The sequence below is a fragment of the Plecotus auritus genome (assembly GCF_963455305.1).
Source record: "Plecotus auritus genome assembly, chromosome: 1".
NCBI classification, from domain to species: domain Eukaryota; kingdom Metazoa; phylum Chordata; class Mammalia; order Chiroptera; family Vespertilionidae; genus Plecotus; species Plecotus auritus.
This window is the reverse complement of record NC_137770.1, coordinates 244,122,105-244,140,488: the sequence shown is the minus strand read 5'-3', so window position 1 is coordinate 244,140,488 and position 18,384 is coordinate 244,122,105. Positions and strand designations below refer to the sequence as shown.

The 18,384-nt window shown below is 49.1% G+C and overlaps 1 protein-coding gene across 1 annotated transcript in view; it reads right to left on the bottom strand.

Moving 5' to 3' along the window:
- Positions 1 to 18,017, bottom strand: part of CLNK (cytokine dependent hematopoietic cell linker) — a gene marked incomplete at its 5' end in the record, with an annotated part of 90,490 nt that extends 72,473 nt beyond the window's left edge. Inside the window, 3 exons of the mRNA XM_080656097.1 lie at positions 5,022 to 5,050; positions 12,750 to 12,821; positions 18,007 to 18,017. Of these exons, the coding sequence (XP_080512223.1) occupies positions 5,022 to 5,050; positions 12,750 to 12,821; positions 18,007 to 18,017 (112 nt within the window). The remainder of the gene's footprint in view (positions 1 to 5,021; positions 5,051 to 12,749; positions 12,822 to 18,006) is intronic.
- Positions 18,018 to 18,384: the final 367 nt, after the last annotated feature.

The following is an 18,384-nucleotide window of genomic DNA, read 5'->3' as shown; positions in this document are numbered from 1 at the left end:
TAAGAAAACAGTAAACACCCATCATGTTGAAGCCTCATGGTTTCATGTTGTACTAGCTTTGCAGTTCAGGGCCTCTGCTCATAGGCACGAGCAGGGAAGCCGAGTGAGGAGCTCTTGGTTCCGATCCTGGCCATGGCCCTTTGTGGCCATGGGAAATTGGGCAAGTGTATGAGCCTTGGCCAACTAATACTAACTTGTAGAATGGGAATCAGAGTCTCGACCCCAAACAGCTGTGGGAAAGTTTAGAAACAGACCTCCCTGGCCAGTGCCCTATCTAAGGAACAGCTGTGTTCTGTGTTCCACGTCTTTTCAAGGTCACGTTCATGACCAAATCTTTTTCACTCAACCCAGATCCTTACTACTCTCTGCTTTCAGATCTGTGGTAGGAAACTACCTGTGATTTAATGCTCCTTTTAAAACAAAACGTGTCTTTTTCAACATTCAACTTTGTTGCCACGCATCTGTTGCTTCCTCACATGGGCTCTTCCAGCTGAGGTTCCCTTTCCAGCTGTGTGGCTCGGAGAGTTGGGGACCGTCACCATCTGGTTGACCTTCTCATTTTAAAGATGAAAAGAACTGAGGCCAAATGTATGGTTATGGATTGGGGCTCTCCTCTCCTGATTTCTGGGGTCTCCTCTCCCACTCCTCGTGGGTTCTGTTTCCCCAATCTGTGCAGTGAGCATAACAGAATCACCCCTCCTACAGCTAAATGACACTCGTGTATCAAACGTGGCCACACTAGGGACCTGACTCCATAGATGTTAGTTTCTTTCCATTTTCTCTCACTTTCAGATCCTAGGACTTGCTGATGTCCTGAGAGAACCAGCGTTCAAATTCCGGGCTCCAGATGCACGGCCTTGGGTTCTTCCCTACACGCCGTGCTGCTTTTCTCACGTCTTATCTTTTAGAAACTCCAAGGTATTTTGGGACAGAGGCATCAACCCGATCTTCCTCTCACCTTGATGAGAAATAGGATCGTCCACACCCTGTACTCTGGCAGGTCCCAAACTTTAGACCATTGGTCTATGGCTATAGGTAAAGGCAGGAATGAAGTCCTTTATATCCATTTTCACTCTCTCTGAGTGGAGGATTATAATGTCCAATGAGCCTTGGTGGTATGAGTTAATACTTGGGAAGAAGAGAAAGAAGAATTAGCCAAAGAAGGAAGAAGGGAAAGAGATAGAAATAGAGACCGATACAGATTGCACATCTATATCATAAAAGGCCTGTGGTCGTGATGCTGTAACGGCGTCATGACCAAACAACCGGTCACCAGGAGGTGCATGGAACACCTCTCGCGGGCCGGGACTCGCAGCTTGCCCCTCAAGGTGGGGCTTGTGTGGGGCTGGTTGGGGGGCCATGTGGTGAAGAGGGCACAGCAAGTCAGGCGGTGGGCGGGTGGGGCTGCGTGGCAAAGAGGGCGCAGGGGATGGGCGCTGGGCGGGCGGGGGTGGGGAGTGCAGTGCGGGTCCCCAGGTAGTGAGTGGAGGTGGTCCCACCGCGGAGGGGAGGTGGTGCACGGGGGAAGGGTGAGAGCTGGGAGCATTGCGGGCCGCCGGCAGTGTCCACGGAGTGGACGAGGTGTTGTGGGGCCGCGGACATGGCCCTGATGGCAGGTTAGGCCCAGGGGACCCTACACATGCACGATTTAATTGTGTGCTGGGCCTCTAGTATATGTATAATATGACTGTTCTATATATCTATTATAATATATATGCATGTACTGTATATATTTATATCTTCCATTTATCTATCATCTATCTCTATCTATCTATCTATCTATCTATCTATCTATCTATCTTTCTATCTATCTATCTATTATCTATCATCTATCTATCTATCTATCTATCTATCTATCTATCATCTATTTATCTATTTGTCTTTCTATCTATCCATCTACCAGCTCAGTCATTTAGCTCTTTTGGGCATTTCCATTTTATTTACTGAAACACAGTCTCCTTATCTGAAGATTGTGAGTTGTAAATGTCAAGCACAAACAGTCCACACTCGCAGAAAAAGCTACATTTGTTGGTGAGTTGGGAGAACAGTATTAATGTTCTCACTGGGTGGCCCTTGGAAATCCAGTTCCCTTCTCTAGTTCTTAATCTCCTCACCTGTAAAGCATGGCCTTAGAATCTCAGACTTGCTGAGTCCTTGGGGACATTTTATCTTTATTTTTTTTAAAGAGTGCTTGTCCCCCAAACTGGTTCTAGTATCTGTGAGATGAAGAACCACCGATTGCTTAAATGAGCGGGTAAATGAATGCAGGAGTGGTGAGAGGCCAGGCAGCTGCTTGTCATTCTCTTTCTTGGGAGATCCCCAGAAATTCAAACGAGATTCTCCAAGACATTTGTTGTCCAGAGAATTGATGGCAGCTTCTTGGTGGGGACAATCCTGAAAGATTCTTTTTGCTTCTAACAGTGACTTAAGAAACCACCCTAAAACTACCTGAATTGGAATTACCTTGTTAAAATGAAAGATTCCTGGTCTTGGTATGAACCCGCCAAAACATAAACCATGGGTGGGCTTGCGAACATGCACTTCTCAGTGTTGTGATTCTGATACACATGGAATTTGGAAGAAAATTCTTAATCCTGGGGTTTAGCAATCTTGGGTGATTTGAAATCTTTGCCTGGCTTACCAGAAATCGGTAAACACCTTTTCCCAGTAATTAGACTGTCAACTTTTGAATTTCTTTTTGTCCACCAGGCCTCTGCTAAATTGATGCAAGTGTTGCAAGATCCAGAAAAGGCCAGCAGGCGGCACCAGCTGCTCACATATTCCACACCTGCCTTTTCTTCCTCTAGTTCTAAAATCATTCAATTTTCTTTTAAAAGTGGAGAAACAACAACAACAAAAACAACCTTCCAGACTGCTTTTGTTAGAAAACTAAAAGCAAAACAAAACAAGTGTTTCTGGACAAAATGAAATTTCTCCTCTGATTAATGGACTCAACACGACCAGGGTTTTTACGGTGGATGGTGACTTAAGACAGAATGACCCACTTTCTAAGTAGGGCTATCTTCTCCCATTTCATTCTCTATTCAGGGGCAGGAGAAAAGCTCAGTTTATTTTATGGAAACGCATGGCGCTGTTCTCTGTATATCAGCCTCACAGGGGTATTGGTATTGACAGAATGTCATGTTTGAATACATGCCTGTCTTCTCCAGCCCTGGAATCCTTTTCAATTTTGGATAGTTTTTAGTATATAAAAATATATACTACTGTCCAGCCAGAATGGCTGAGTGGTTGAGTATTGACCTATGAACTAGGAGGTCAGGGTTCCATTCCTAGTCAGGGTACATGCCTGGGTTGCGGGCTCAATCCCCAGTGTGTGTGTGTGTGTGTGTGTGTGTGTGTGTGTGTGTGGAGGTGGGGGGGGGGAGGAGGCAGCTGATCAATGATTCTCTCTCATCATTGATGTTTCTATCTCTCCCTCTCCCTTCTTCTCTGAAGTCAATAAAAATATATTAAAAATATATACTACTATAGAAAAATTAAGATACAAATAAGTAAAACAGGATGAAAATCACCATAATTTCTCATACCAAGACAATCACCCTAAACACACACACACACACACACACACACACACACACACACATTACAGTCCATGCATATATGGTCACACTGCGTGCACGCTCTTTTCCTGCCTGCTCTCATAGAACTGCATGCTATCACAGACATGTCAGGGAACATGCTTCAGCATCATCATTTCTAATGGCTACACAGCATTCTCTCATATGGATGCCCCACCATTATTTTTAACTAATCCCCCGGCAAAGAAAATCACAGACAATTTAAAAGCACCTGGGAATGTAATACATGCCCCTGTGACAAGCCATCTCTGATGTCAATCGCCATGTGCATCCCAGTTGTAGGGGTTCTGTTAGAGTTGAACAGACACCTGCCGTGGTTTGCCAGCGTGCGGGGGTGGGGTGCTTTGCTGCTGAGAATTTTGGGCAGGGCATGCACTCTAGTGCGTGTGGGCAGGCCTGGGCAGCTGTATCTCACTGGACATTTGGGGGGTTTAGATTTGTTTTCTTTTCCCTGCTCGAGTCTCTAGAACATTGTTGATGGTCTGGGATACTCACCTGCCAGTTTCTGTCTCCCTTATTGCAGGTGAACAGCAAGGTAGAAGGGAAGGATGCAGGTCCTGGGGTTTATAATTCACCAGCCATAGCATCAAATGAGCAACTTCATGCCCAGGCCCCGCCCCCTTTAACATTTTCTACAGTCTCCCCAGGACTCTGAGTGGGGATGGTGGGATGGGGTACATTTGAGACCCAAACTCTAGTATAATTTGGAAGCATTGACCTTGAGAGAACACAGGTCCTCTGTTAGGACCTGATCACATGTTCTCTGGGAGGGCTTAGACCTGGGTGCTCATTTTTTTATGTAGATTCCTACTTGTGATTTTAGTTTACTTCTTCCTGTTCTCCTCACTGCTACCCAGGTGAGTGCCCTGCCTGGGAACTGAACCGGCAACCTCAGCGTGCACAGGACGGTGCTCATCCAACCGAGCCACTTGGGCTGGGTTCCCTGAAATTAGGGTGCTCCAACAGGAACAGTACATCCTCTTAGTCACACTGGAAGGGGCCCCTATAAGCACCGAGTACCAAGGGCTGGGCTCCGAGAAGACACACAGAGAAGCAGAGTATGGTTTCTGACCCATTTGCCTGATGCATATTTTGGGGAGAAGCCAAGTCCAGCTGAGGGAACACTCATGAGTAGCCACAATACTGTCTTAGGCAGACTCCTACCCACGCTACAGACGAAGGAACTCAGGCCGGAGCGATCTGTGCCCCACCCCAGGCCACACAGCTGCCAGGTGGAGAGACAGGCTCCCACCTGCTCAGCCTGGTCCCAGCGCCGTGGACGTCACAGGCCAGGCTGGCCCCTGGGAGCGAGAACAGGGAAAGGCCATACGTGCTCCTGTCGTTAGAACAGGCCAATGGGGTTACTGAAGAACAAAAACACCAGGAGGAAAGGAAGAGTCTGACAGGCCCGTGCTGACTCACCTGCGGCGCTGCTGACTCGAGGCCATGACCTAGGGCAGAACAGAGAAGCCAGGTCAGTGTCAGTTGGCAGCATGGGTCACAGACCTTCGGGAAGTGGGGGGAGGGCGGTCATCCGGGCCGTTTCACAGGTCAACCTACGGAACGATTTCTCAACATTTGTATTGTCCTAGACCCAAAGAAACAGCTCAGGACAGAGAATATAGAAAAGAGAAAAATGCACGCGGCAGAAAACCACCAGCCGCACAGGCAGTGTTTGGGCAAAACTCCTTTTCACAGGTGCCCGTGTGTGTGAGGCTGTGTGCACACACTCAAATACACAGATGTATGAGCATAGCATACAAGGTTGTGCAGGATCTGGATGTTAACAATGGGTTGGGTATCTTTAACTGTTATTCACAAACATGTTTCCGGGCTGTGTAATTTCTGGAGGGGCGGGTAGGGTCTGGCTAGTTTTCACTCTTGTGAGCGAGGTTGCAATGTGTATTTGTGCCTGCATTTTTAACCTCATGGCTGCGTATTTCCATGGAGACCCTCCATCTGGGGCAACCAAGGGGACAGTGATGTGGGCTGTCTCACCCCTTGTTCACATCGATCTCCAGGGCCTTCCTGGCAGGTTGCATCAGGGCCTATTCCAGCCCACAGGTGAGAAGAGACCTTCTCCTGGCATCTCACCACTGTGACATCCATCCTTTAAAACAGGGTTGCCTATTGGCACTTTGTTCCTGTGTGGTTTCCTTGATGACCAGTGAGATTGAATTGTTATTGTTATTATAATAATTTTTCAACGGTCCTGGGCCATTTGCCTTTCCTCTGTGGTAAGTTATATGTACAGGTCTTTGCTGTTTTCCAAGGGGCTCTTTGCCTGGCCACCACACCGGCCCTGGCCCTGGACAGCGTGCTGTGGAAGCACCTTTCCCTGACGTCAGCGAAGATCTGAACCGCCCTGGGGCCATGCGAAGCTCTGGAGGACTTTGCTTCTGTGAGCGCCTCGTTTGTGCCTCTAACGACCCGGCCCTGGCGTTGGCCCTGGCATCGCGCCTTTCCTCCGAGGCTCTCAGAGTGCGTCACTGGAGCAATTAGCTGAGCATCGCAATACACGCAGGTGTAAATATTTATGAGGCCTGGTTGGCGGCGGGGACACTGGGCACAGAACAGTGAGGCCTGGAGATGCTGGTAACCAGGAGACCTCAGTCTGAGTCCAACTTCCAGCTCTCGCTGTTGCCGCTGCCCTGCGGGGTAGCTGCTACTGTTCCAAGTTCCCAGACAAGGAAAGAGGGGGTTCAGAGGGCCCCCCTCACCTGCCCCTGTCCTACAGAGAGTGGGGGATTGGACACCAGCCCTGGAATCCTGGCCCCCGCCCCTCTCCGGGCCCTGGCCTGCAGGCAGCGGCCAGTCAGACTTTGCAGGAGCCCTGCAGCTGCGGGCTCCGAACCCTTGTGGTTATTAGCTCTTGGCATCCTTCCAAGTTGCCTGATTCTGCAGAAATTAACAGTAAACCAGCCAGCCAGGCGCCGACCATTAATCTGGGGCCCGGGAGCTCTCTGACACTTTCAACACACGGCCTGTTTCGTGACATCGGGTCTTTGATGAAGGCCTCAGAGGCTTCCCGGACGTGCAACTCATGCACGAGAAATGGAAGGTGTGTGTTTCCCACTGTGCAGTGAGCTTAATGTGACCCTGGCCGAGCGGCGTGCGAGCCTGCACCGGGGTCTGGGACACCACGCCCATCTTCCCAGGCTCCTAGGGTACTTTGGCTTTAAATCAGGATCCCGTCTTGTTTTTTATCTTGACCTCACCTGGTGTTTGGAATCAAAGACCATTATGTTCCAAAGCACCTTGCAGATAATGTGACCCCATTCGCTGTTCTCAGTTTTAGGCTCTTGGAGGCAGAAGTGAGGTCATTTGCCCCCTAAACGGAGTGGCTCCGAGGGGCCATGGGTCCACAGGAGGCCGGGCTGGGCTCCCCACAATGCAGAGGCAGCTGATGCGCAGAGAATGAAGCGCCTTCCCCAAAGTGGGGCAGTGAGAGCCAGGCAGAAGGGGATTTGTCCGACTCTAAATCCCTTATTATTGACAAGCCTTGAGCAAGCAGCAACTTCGACCACAGGCTCTGCGTCTGGGAGATTCCGATTGTCAGGGCGCCTGGAAGCAGCTTATCTGACCCACTCTGCCATCCGCCCCGCCAGGTCCCACAGCCACAGCGCTCACGCACAGGCGAGTCCTCCAGGACCTGCACCCCAGGGCTCTCCGTGCGTCATGCAAGCTCAGTGAACTAGCAGAGGCAGCAAAGGCAGGGAAGGCGGTGGGATTTCGCTGAGCCCGCAAAGGGGAGCGAGGAGAGGCTGAAGTGCCGCCCTGGGGCTGGGGAGGACGGCCGGGGGAGGCCTCCTGGACTCCAGTCCTGTCTGGCTGGAGGGCAGCTGACAAGCTCTCTGAAAAGACTCCTGTGTTCACACACTTTGCAGCCTGGCAGGCCGGGGTGATTAATGAAAGATGCTGCTAGCAATAGCAAACCTCATGAAGATGGGATGTGTTTTCTCTGGGTTCAAGCGAGCCCACGTGTTAGCAGCTGCCCGTGCCCGGGAATGGCAGGGACGCACCCTGGCTTCTGTCCTCAGCAGCATCCATAACGAGCAATGTGCCAGGCCACGCTGGACCGAGTTAAAGCTCTCTCCCCACCTGCTGCCTCCCCCTGGGGGCCCGAGGGAGGCAGGTCTTCCTCTGTGTCCCGGGCGTCCACCTGTTGGCGGGGCGGTCACGGGATGTAAGATAACAAAAGCAGACCTCAGAGGTTGGTGGCTTCCAATAGTTAGGGCTCCTTACAAATAAAGACTTTTAATTTCTGAATTATTTAAAATTTTTTACTATTTCTTAGGAATTTAGTATGTTTAACCATTTCCCGTTTTTAAAGGCCACTAAATGGAGCCGCTGCCCTCCCTCCCCTTGCTGCCCAGGGGAACTGGCTCTGAGGAAGAGGCAGCACACGGTTTTGCTTATCCAGGAGCCGAGTCTGGAAGGTGTGTTGTCCTAGCGCCATAGAGACGGGACTTGTCTTGTCTCCAGGGTCGTGCTCTCTGCACCGGGACTAATTCCTCCTCGCCACCTGACTGTGCTGCATGGGGGCCCCTCTGGGTCTCCCCAGGCCCCACGCAGGCCCTGCATGCGCCAGCAACGCCCCCAGGAAACGGCCAGGGTGACTTCACTCGCCACTCCCTCCCTCCCTCTCCCCTCTCGGGGCCTCCCAGGTGAACAGGGTTGGGGGCGTGTTTTGGCTCACTGCTCACCTGATAGAATATTCATCCATCCTGCCCTGACATGAGAAGACCGCTTTAGAATGTGTGGAAGACAGTTGGCATTTTTGAGAGTTGCTAAACTCAGTTTTAATATAAGTCCATTCCCTTCTTCTCTGTCGTTGAATGTGCGCCGTAAGTCACTTCACTCAACCCTCCTGGCGATTCCAGTGGGCAGTATCGGCGTATGGATTTTAGGGCATCCTGGGATGCTGGCACCCAATGGGACCGGGAATTAAACCTTTCGCTTGGCCCTACCAGCCATGGGCAAACTACTGCCTGCGGGCCGGATCCGGCCCGTTCGGCTGTTCTATCCGGCCCATGGAGCCGAAAGAGCGGAGGGTTCTCTTGCTCTCCCCTCTACTCTTTTACTTTGAATTTATATTAGTTCACACAAACACTCCATCCATGCTTTTGTTCTGGCCCTCCAGTCCAGTTTAAGAACCCATTGTGGCCCTCAAGTCAAAAAGTTTGCCCACCCCTCCTCTAGCCAGTTTGGCTCAGTGGATAGAGTGTCAGCCCGTGGACTGAAGAGTCCCAGGTTCAATTCTGGTCGAGGGCACATGTCCGGACTGCAGGCTTGACCCCAGTAGAGGGCGGGCAGGAAGCAGCCGATCACTGATTCTCTCTCATCATTGATGTTTCTATCTCTCCCTCTCCCTTCCTCTCCAAAATCAATAAAAGAAATATATAAGATGTCTATATATATGTCACCTTTCGCTTTGCAGGGTAGGTGAAGGCCCAGGTGCACCCCTGAGGAGTTCTCCATGGCGTCCCTTCTCACCTGGCCTGTCTGAGGGCAGGTCCCACCCCCTTCCTCTCCACCACCCACCGGGAGGGAGTGGGGTTTGCAGCAGGGAGCTGTGGAAGCTCAAGCTGGGAAATGGTGGTGCCCGGGGAGGAGAGAGCAGAAGGGGTAATCTCGGAGGGCTGTGCTGGCTGCGGGCAGTGTGCACATTCGCCAGGGGGTGGATAGGGATGCTCAGAGCTGTGGCTCAGAAAGGTACGTGAGAGCCGCTGCGATGCCCTGAAGAGGGCAGGCTGGGGTAGAACAGTCTCAGTAAGAAGCAGTGACGTCTCCACAGGGACAGGGAGTGTGACCACCAAAGACCTCCCCTGACCATCTGGCATCTGGGCAATGGAGCTCATGCTCACATAACCAGAACAGAGTACAGCGCAGTTTCTCAAACTTCCTGCCCAGGGCACCCACTCCTAAAAGGGAGACCAAGGCCTAATACAGTGCCTGGAACATGGCCCGTACACGAAAACATGGTGGATGAGGGTGAATGAGTGAGCGAATGAAGGCACACATGTCCAGGGAAGCGCAGATAAGAGGGGCATCTCAAGAGTAAGACCGCCTAGGTCAGTGGTCGGCAAACCGCGGCTCGCGAGCCACATGTGGCTTGTGAGCTGCGGTTTGCCGCTCTGTTGACTAATGAGTTTGCCAACCATTGGCCTAGGTCCAACCCAGGCCCGTCCTATCCCAACACGGCCTGCAGTCCACACACAGCGGGAACCCGCTCCACATCCCATGTAGACACCCCTGAAATCGGTTCTCTTGTTTTTTGTGACAGACACAAGATTGGAGGGTGTCTCCCGAGCCTGTACTCCAAGCATGTCAAACTCAAAGGCTAACACGGGCCAAATAAACAAGGCATGTGGTCTGCAGGCCACGAGTTTGACATGCTGGCTGTACTCCTTTGAGGCAGATGAAATTCACATGGTGGTGGAGTCGGGTCAAGGCTCCTTTTTCCTAAGTGAAAACTGGGCTCATGCTTTGTAAGAAGAAGCTTCCTCGTTTGAACAATCTCCTTTTTTACATTCTATTTAATTCAATAAATATTTGGCCCTGGCCGGGTGGCTCAGTTGGTTGGAGTGTTGTCCCTTTCACCAAAAGGTTGCAGGTTCGATTCCTAGTAGGACACATACCTAGGTTGTGGGTTTTAGCCCCGGTCAGGGGGCATACAGGAGGTAACCGGATAGATGTTTCTCTCTCACCTTGATGTTTCTCTCTCTCTCTTTCTCTTTCTCTTTCTCTTTCTCTTTCTCTTTCTCTTTCTCTTTCTCTTTCTCTTTCTCTTTCTCTTTCTCTTCCTCTTCCTCTTCCTCTTCCTCTTCCTCTTCCTCTTCCTCTTCTCTCTCTCTCTCTCTCTCTCTCTCTCTCTCTCTCTCTCTCTCTCTCTCTCTCTAAAACCAATAAAAACACATCCTCCCGTGAGGATTAAAAACAATTCGGTGCATAAATCCTCTGAAGGGGTCCTGGGGAAAATGCTGGAAGTGTCTGGTAGCATCCAGAACTATAAAAAGCTCACACCCTCAAAGCCCCCTTGGCTGGGGGAGGCCCCTCCCACGTCCTCAGGATCCTGCCCTGCCGGGCCCTGGACTGTCCCTCCCTGGAGCCCCTACAGCACTTCTTGCTCTAGGGACATACTCAGTTTAGTTAGAAGGAGTGTATACTTAGCCGCTTCTTATTGAAATCTCATCGTTTTAAGCCTACTCCACGGCACTGTCGTGAGGATTAAACGTCAATGTTCCTTTCGCGGTAACTGGTGCACATTAGGCCTTCATTCAACTGTTTGTAAAATTCTTTTATCGATTTCAGAGAGGAAGGGAGAGGGAGTGAGAGAGAGAAACATCAACGATGAGAGAGAATCATGGATCTTCTGCCTCCCACACGTCCCACACTGGGGATTGAGCTCGCAACCTGGGCATGTGCCCTGACCAGGAATCGAACTGTGACCTCCTGGTTCTTAAGTTGAAGCTCAACCCCTGCGCCACGCTGGCTGGGCCTGCTTATTATTTCTCAAATACCTTCTCTAAAATACACGCGCTGCTGTGATGGAGACAGGCTTGTGTGGGGAGGTTGCCCAGCCAGGGTGCGGGTCGGCGGGCATTTCAGTCCAGTTCTCATGAACCCACAGCTCTGCCTACCGGCAGCACCCCTGCCCGACCTTCACCACCATCACACGCTGATGATTATCATTCGTATGGAGAACGAGAACATCGGCTCCATAGGTATTCAAGTAAGACCATAGACCCAAATATATAGTTTTCAGACATTTTGATTTGATTTATCTATCTCAAAACTAATTTATATTCATACGATACTTTCATTATAAAATATGCCGCGGTAGAGAGATTTGTATGGATGCGGGGGATTTTTTTTTCTAGCTTGAGTTTATAAATGGTTTGGAACAGGTTGCAGAAACATCATCTGCTGCTCTTTTTAATATATCTTGAGTGTGCTGTGACACATCCCGAAATAATTTGCTTCAGGAAAAAAAAAAAAAGCGCCGCTCTCTCTTTTTCCTCCCAAATGCGAGTGTAAATATTACTTTGATGTCTGTAATTGCCACAACCATCTCCATCTGAAGGAAGGCTTCGAGCCCTTCCATCTCCCATCGCTCACTATTGTCAAGAAATAAGAAAAATGGATGTAAAATGCATTATTTAAATGGATTTAATGTAAACATTGAAGAAGTCTGAGAACAGCCACAAATTTTCCTTGGCTTAATGTGGTCTGAAAATATTTCACGGGTTCCGTCTTGCAGGCATCCACTCCCTCTGCCTAGGAGAGCGACTTCTCCAAGTGAATCCTAGGGCCCTGGGAAGGGTCCTTGTGCCTGGCACATAGTAGGAACTGAACGCGCGTCTGGCGATTGATCTGAGTTGAAGTAGATTAGGATTCAAGGACTGGTCTAGCACATGGAACCCCCCAGGCACCTCTGGGCACAGAGACTGCTCTTGCAGGCCGTGGTGAGGGAGTTCTGTCCAGGCACAGGGAGACCCGCACCCCTTTTGAGCAGTGGATGTTGCCCAGACGCTGGTCTACAACAGAGCTGGACCTGACTTCAGGATCTGTCTCCTGTCAGTGGTTTCATCACGTTCGTCCCCATTCTGAGCTGGAACTTGGCTGTGAGCCCCTTGAAGCCAGGATTTTCTTTCCTCTCTGTATTCTCAGTAGCCTGTGCAAGTCTTGATGTCAGAATTGCTCAGTAACAGAAACCATAGAGGCGGTGGCTCTCTCTAGTCTCCTTGCTCCTGAGACCTGGCAGTGGACTTGGGCCTGACCCACCCATGAATCATCTAAATCATTCATCGGCTGGGTAATGGAAGGCTCCCACTCAGTGGCGTCTCTTGGGCTGTTTGGAACCCTGGGTGGGTGATGGAAATAGCCCTGGGGGTCTTCTCAGCCTACACCTGCATCACACACATGCCGGCAGGTCAGCCACATCAAGTTCCTTTCCCTTCATGTCACCTCGAAGATCACTGCCAGCAATGCTGTCCTATCACATTGACTGTGTGTGTGTGTGTGTGTGTGTGTGTGTGTGTGTGTGTGTGTGTAAAAGAGAGAGAAATAGAGATAGAGATGGTCAGCTTCATTGCCACAGAATCAAATTCTTCACTCCTATATTAATCAACAAGAAAATATTCTCACCTATTTTTCAGCAGAGCGAAGTTCTGGAATTTCAGATCACTGGATCTTTCTGTCATTGCCCTTCTATTGCCCCTGGGATGAAAGAAAATAGGTCATAGTCAGGAAATAGTAAGAAGCTGGAATAAACAAATTAAGTGCTTTCATTCACAGAAACAACCACCCAGTCAGATTTCAGTATTTAACATCTCACACATATTTCCAAATTTGTCTTTGCATTTCCATTAGGGTTAAAAAAAATCCGTGTTTTAAGGAATTCAATTACTTTGAATTACTATTATTTTTTTAATGTATGAGTTTTATTTTTCAAGGGGCAGCAGCATGAGATAGAAGAGGTGCTCCAGTCAAGATGAGGACATGGCCTGCTCCCCACATCAGCAGGGTCACTGTGGGACACCCCCCCCCCCCGACCTCTATGAGTCTCCATGATGTTGCTCTGTAAAATGAAGAGCATCTTTCCTTCACCACATGGTCAAACAAGGACAGTGCCTGTGGGCCAAGGAATGTTCTAGATGCTTTCTTATGTTAGCTGAATTTGACCCCAGGCTAGCAAACATCATCGGTGTAGGAAGGCAGACTATTTAACAATAGCAACTTGGATTCAAACAATATTTATTGAACTCCTATATAATGTAGATACTTTGCTGTGGCATTTTCTATGGAGAGATTAAATTATTTTAAGTCCAATTGATTTGTTGAAATTCATTAGGGCATGCATTATCACAGACCATCACTATTATACACCTTATTTAATGAGCCAAGCAGGATATATTTCCTGTTCTTTTACAGGTGTTTCATGAGCTTTTTACTGATGATACTGTCCTCCCCAGGGCCCCTTGACCTGGTCAGTGCCTCTGACTAATTGTCCTACCAACTTTCTCCACTTGGGTCAAACTTGCCTCCTCTTGGACTATCTCTACTTCCTCCCCCAGGCTCCTTTGGGCACTGTTTTCTCTTTCTCAAATACCCTTTGTCCTCTTTTCCTTCCCCCTGACTCATGCTCTCAGCTCAGCCAAGCGTCACATCCTCAGAGAAACCTTCCCCGAGTGGGAGACCAGGTCCACACAGCACTCCTCTGAACTGAAATTTCACTTTTGTTCAACTTGTAGCTATAATCATGTCTGAGAAGCCTTCTGACCTATCATCTTGATGAAGGCAGAGATTTGCAGGGCTTGGCTTCCCCAGGGCCCGACTCAGTACCTGGCCCACAGTGGGCCCTCCGTGGACGTGCATGACTATTCATCTGAATAAAGGGCCCCAGGAACTGCCTAGAGATAGCCTAAGACTCTCCATCCAGGATTTGTGTGTAGACTGTGGACTGCAATGGGATGAAGAGAAAATTGAGTGAGTTGTTGTGATATATTTTGTCATTGTAAACTGGCCTTCTAGAAATATGATGCTGTCATTTCTTATTTCTCATTCACTTCTTAATTATTTCATGATTTCAAAATTATTTAATCACTGTATTATTTCATTTTTTAAAATACAGATAGAATTTGATTCATCAATCTATATCTACACTCTGATTTCTCCTCTAAGTTCTAGACATGAGCATCCAACTATCTTCTGGGCCTTTCTAATTGGTTACCCTCCAGTGGAACCAGGCCCTTTCACCAGTGAGTGGCTCCATTGCCCACTTAGTTTCCAAACCAGCAACCTGGGCATCTTGCCCCCACATCACTGCCAGACCCTAACAATAGATCCCCGCATGTCTCTCATTCTGTCCCTCCCTCTTCGCTCCTGTGAGCATTGCTCACTATTAGTTCTGTCCTCATTTTTTCTAGCCTGGCTCTAGGTCCTCTATTGTAGTGTTTCTGTTGAGGATGTAATCAAGGTGTCGGTCAAGGTTGGGTCTCATCTGAAAGTTCACCAGGGGAAGGACTGATTCTAAGGATACTTGCCTGTTGATAGGATTCATATTCTTGGGGCTCGTTGAACTGAGAGCTCCAGTTCTTTGCTGTCTGTTGGCTGGAGGCTGCCCTGTGTTCCTTGTCACATGGGCCTCCCTAACATGGTCGCTTGCTTCATCAAAATGTGCACACCAAGGAGACAAGGGGAAAGTTACAATCGTACGGAATGCAATGATGGAAGTGACATCCCATCAATTTTGCCAAATCCTGTTGTTTAGAAGCAGTCTCAGGCTTGCTTACAACTAGAGGAGGCAATTACAGAGAGGCACATGAGCACCAGGAGACGAGATAATTGGGGGCCACACATATTGTCACACACTCAAAGTGGAAGTATGAGTAGAGATGACTCTTTTGTAACATCCAGAAGGTATTTTTTTGTTGTTGCAAATTTACAAACCAAATCAGCTAGAATCGTTCTGCAGCCTACTTTTTAAACTTCTATGACTCCTGGAAATGTCAGGCCAATTTTTGAAAGTTTTCCAGCTAATTCGGGAAGACTCCAGCAAATACCAGAATAAACTGGTTCTCCAACTCTTGCCCGGGAGAGGCCATTATAATCATTTCTGCAGCTGAATGCTGTACCTCTAACTCCCTTAAAATAGTCACCACATCAGTTGTCACAAACAACTTCTCCAAGTGATTGACACCTATTTTGTTCATTTCATTTGGTCCCTAAGCGGTAAGGGTGGTTATAGTTCTGTACACAGCTTTTTTTAAACACAGGAAATGCTTAGCACTCTCCCTGCACACCTGAGCAAAGCTCAATTTCTTGGGGATTTGACACGTAATAGCCTGGATACCGGACACCTTTTAAGTGTTTGCCCTGCGGAACCCAGAAAAATGAAAAGGCATACACGGCCTTCTTTGCCTCACAGATTTTTTAAAAAAAGTTTGAATTTGAATATATTCACATATGTTTTTTTCTCTCAAGCTCGTAAAGCCCAACCATTCACTCCCTACTGTCTTACATTTTTACATTAGCTAACCGGCCCCTGAAGGTTTGAGCTGGTGACTCTTTCCCGAGGAACTCAGTACTGAGTGGGCCACAATGAGATGTTTTCATTACCACCCCTCACCCATTCACACCTTTATGATGGTTAACTCTATGTGTCACCTTGGCGAGGCTGTGGTGTCCAGGGGTTTTGGGTGACAGCCTATTTCCTAAGCCCCCAGCCCCATCCTGGACCCCTTCCATTCTGTATCCTCTTCAAAGCCTCTGAAAGGCTGTCTCTGGTCATGGGAACAAAGCCCTTTGACTCGAGTCCCTTACTGACCTGAGTTGAAGCTGGGAGGCAGACCCTGGAGCCCGCCTCAAATCAAATGGCTAGTGAGTAGCTGCCATGTGCTGGATATCGTATTAGGACTAGAGACACAGGAGGAAAAGACAGAGAAGGTGGCAGCCATGTGAGAGGGAACCAAGCCACTGAGCAAGGGGTGGATCCCCTCTGTCACAGCTCCTTAAAAAAAAATTTATTGATTTCAGAGATGAAGGGAGAGGGAGAGAGAGACAGAAACATCAATGGTGAGAGAGAAGCATTGACCGGCTGCCTCCTGCATGCTCCCTACTGGGGATCAAGCCTGCAAACTTGGGCACGTGCCCTGACTGGGAATGGAACCGTGACCTCCTGGTTCATAGGTCAACACTCTATCACTGAGCCACCCTGAGCGGGCACCTTGTCACATCTGCTTTCCTCAGTGTCCTACCTTTGTTTACTCCCGATTTGAATGGCTGCCCAGTTTCAGGCGTGTCCACCTGGCCTGAACCTGATGTTCCTGTGGGCATAGCTCTGGTGGCTGCCTGTTGGATCTACACATGGCCGGGTGGTAGCCCCTCACTGACCCCCTCTTCCCATTGTCCCTCAGGTCCCTCCTCCAGCTTTGCCAGACTCAGAGAGAGGCCCAGCTCCTCTCTAGAAATGGATCCAGGGGTTGCTACCTGCACAGTCACCCATGGTGCACACATGTCCCACTAACTCTGGGTTCCGGTCTCTCTTCTCAGTGGAAGGGCAGCCGAGGAAAATTTTGTGCAGGAGAAGGTGGAGTCAGGAGCCTCCAGGGGGATGGCTCATTCTGGTTTATGAAGGCAGAAAATGGACCCAGAACACGCCAGAATAGACAGGCTCTGCCCACGGGTTGCAGATGCAGAGTGGAGGGTGGAGTCTGGATTTAGCTTCTTCCTTTGCCAGAGTTGGAGCTTTAACGATCCTCAGAGCTCGGAGCTCAGTGGAAAGATCGACGTCACCTGTCGGAACCTGTTCATTTTTATAGAGGAGAAAACCGCGGCCCAGGGAGGTGGGAGGGCTGACCAGCCACACGGAGCTCTGGCTCCGCGAGTGGGGCTTGAGGTCCTGCCACTCAGCCTTGGCTTCCCCAGAGCTAGTCTTCGAATTCAGCCTTTTTATGCGCCTTCTAAATAAATTCTCCTGTTTCTTTTTAATCTTCTTGAGGAGAGAAAGAAAAAGATAATCTAATTTAAGAAGCAAGAGAGTAATCCTGAGTCCTTTAGGTTTTAAGAAACCCCATAAAGCTTCTTTTTATATTTCTTCTTTACTACAGGTTTCAGGTAGACCACATTCTAATTGGACATCTATATACACTACAAAGTGATCGCCCCCAAAAGTCCAGTTACTCTCCACCACCATGCTTTCCTCTTTGTCTTTTTTTTTTGTTGTTTAAAATTTCATTCAGCAAAAGAAAACAAATGAAACCCTCGTCCCCTCCCAGCCCAAAAATAGAAGCCTCACATTTGATCTTTTCAAATGCTTTCTGCTTTCTTTTCTCTGTCTTGGCTCTCAGGGAAATGCAGCTTCTCAGAGACCATCAATGCACATAATGAGCGAACACAATACCCACAGTGAATCACCCAGTTAATGGGCCCATTGATGGGCTCGTAGCGGAATTTAATTTATAGATGGTCACGCCTGAAAGACTCTGGAAGCCTGATAGAAAACGACATGAAAAAAAGCAATATATGTATTTTTAAGACCACTCTCAAAACAAAAGCTTGGGTGTGCTTGGTTGGTGCACACTCAGGAAAAACCCAGGCGTGAAGGGGCAGTGGGTCTTCTCTGTGCTCTGCAGGGACCCAGGGAGGGGCCTCATGGGTATATGCAGGGGGGGGCTTCCAGAGCATGAGCCCCAAAGCAATATCCTTTTCTCCACCTCCAGGTCCCACACTTTCTGCCTCCAGAAGGTCCAAGGAAAGGAAGGGAATCAAGGCAGGGCAGGGAAATGAGACGAGGGGTAGGCCTGCAATGGGCCAGCCACTGGGTTCAGCGGCACCATCTCTCCCCTGGGAATGTCTAGCACCGTCCCCAGGAGTCTGTTCACTTCCATTCACTTCCTCCCACCTGTCTGCCATGTTGCAGCCACCATCCTCATTCTATTATTTTATTTTTTAAAACTATGTTTCTTATTGATTTCAGAGAGAGAAAGGGAGAGGGAGAGAGAGATAGGAACAAAAATGAGAGAGAATCATTGATTGGCTGCCTCCTGCACGTCCCCTACAAGGGATCGAGCCCACAACCCCCGGCATGTGCCCTGACTGGGAATCAAACTGTGACCTCCTGGTTCATGGGTCAATGCTCAACCACTGAGCTATACCGGCTGGGCCCAGTCCTCATTCTAAAATCCAGTGTTTCTACAGCTTGCAGCTATAGTCCACGTCCTGCACATGGCCCATAGGCTGTCCATGGTCTGGTCCCTCTCCTCCCCGCCTCCCCGGTCCC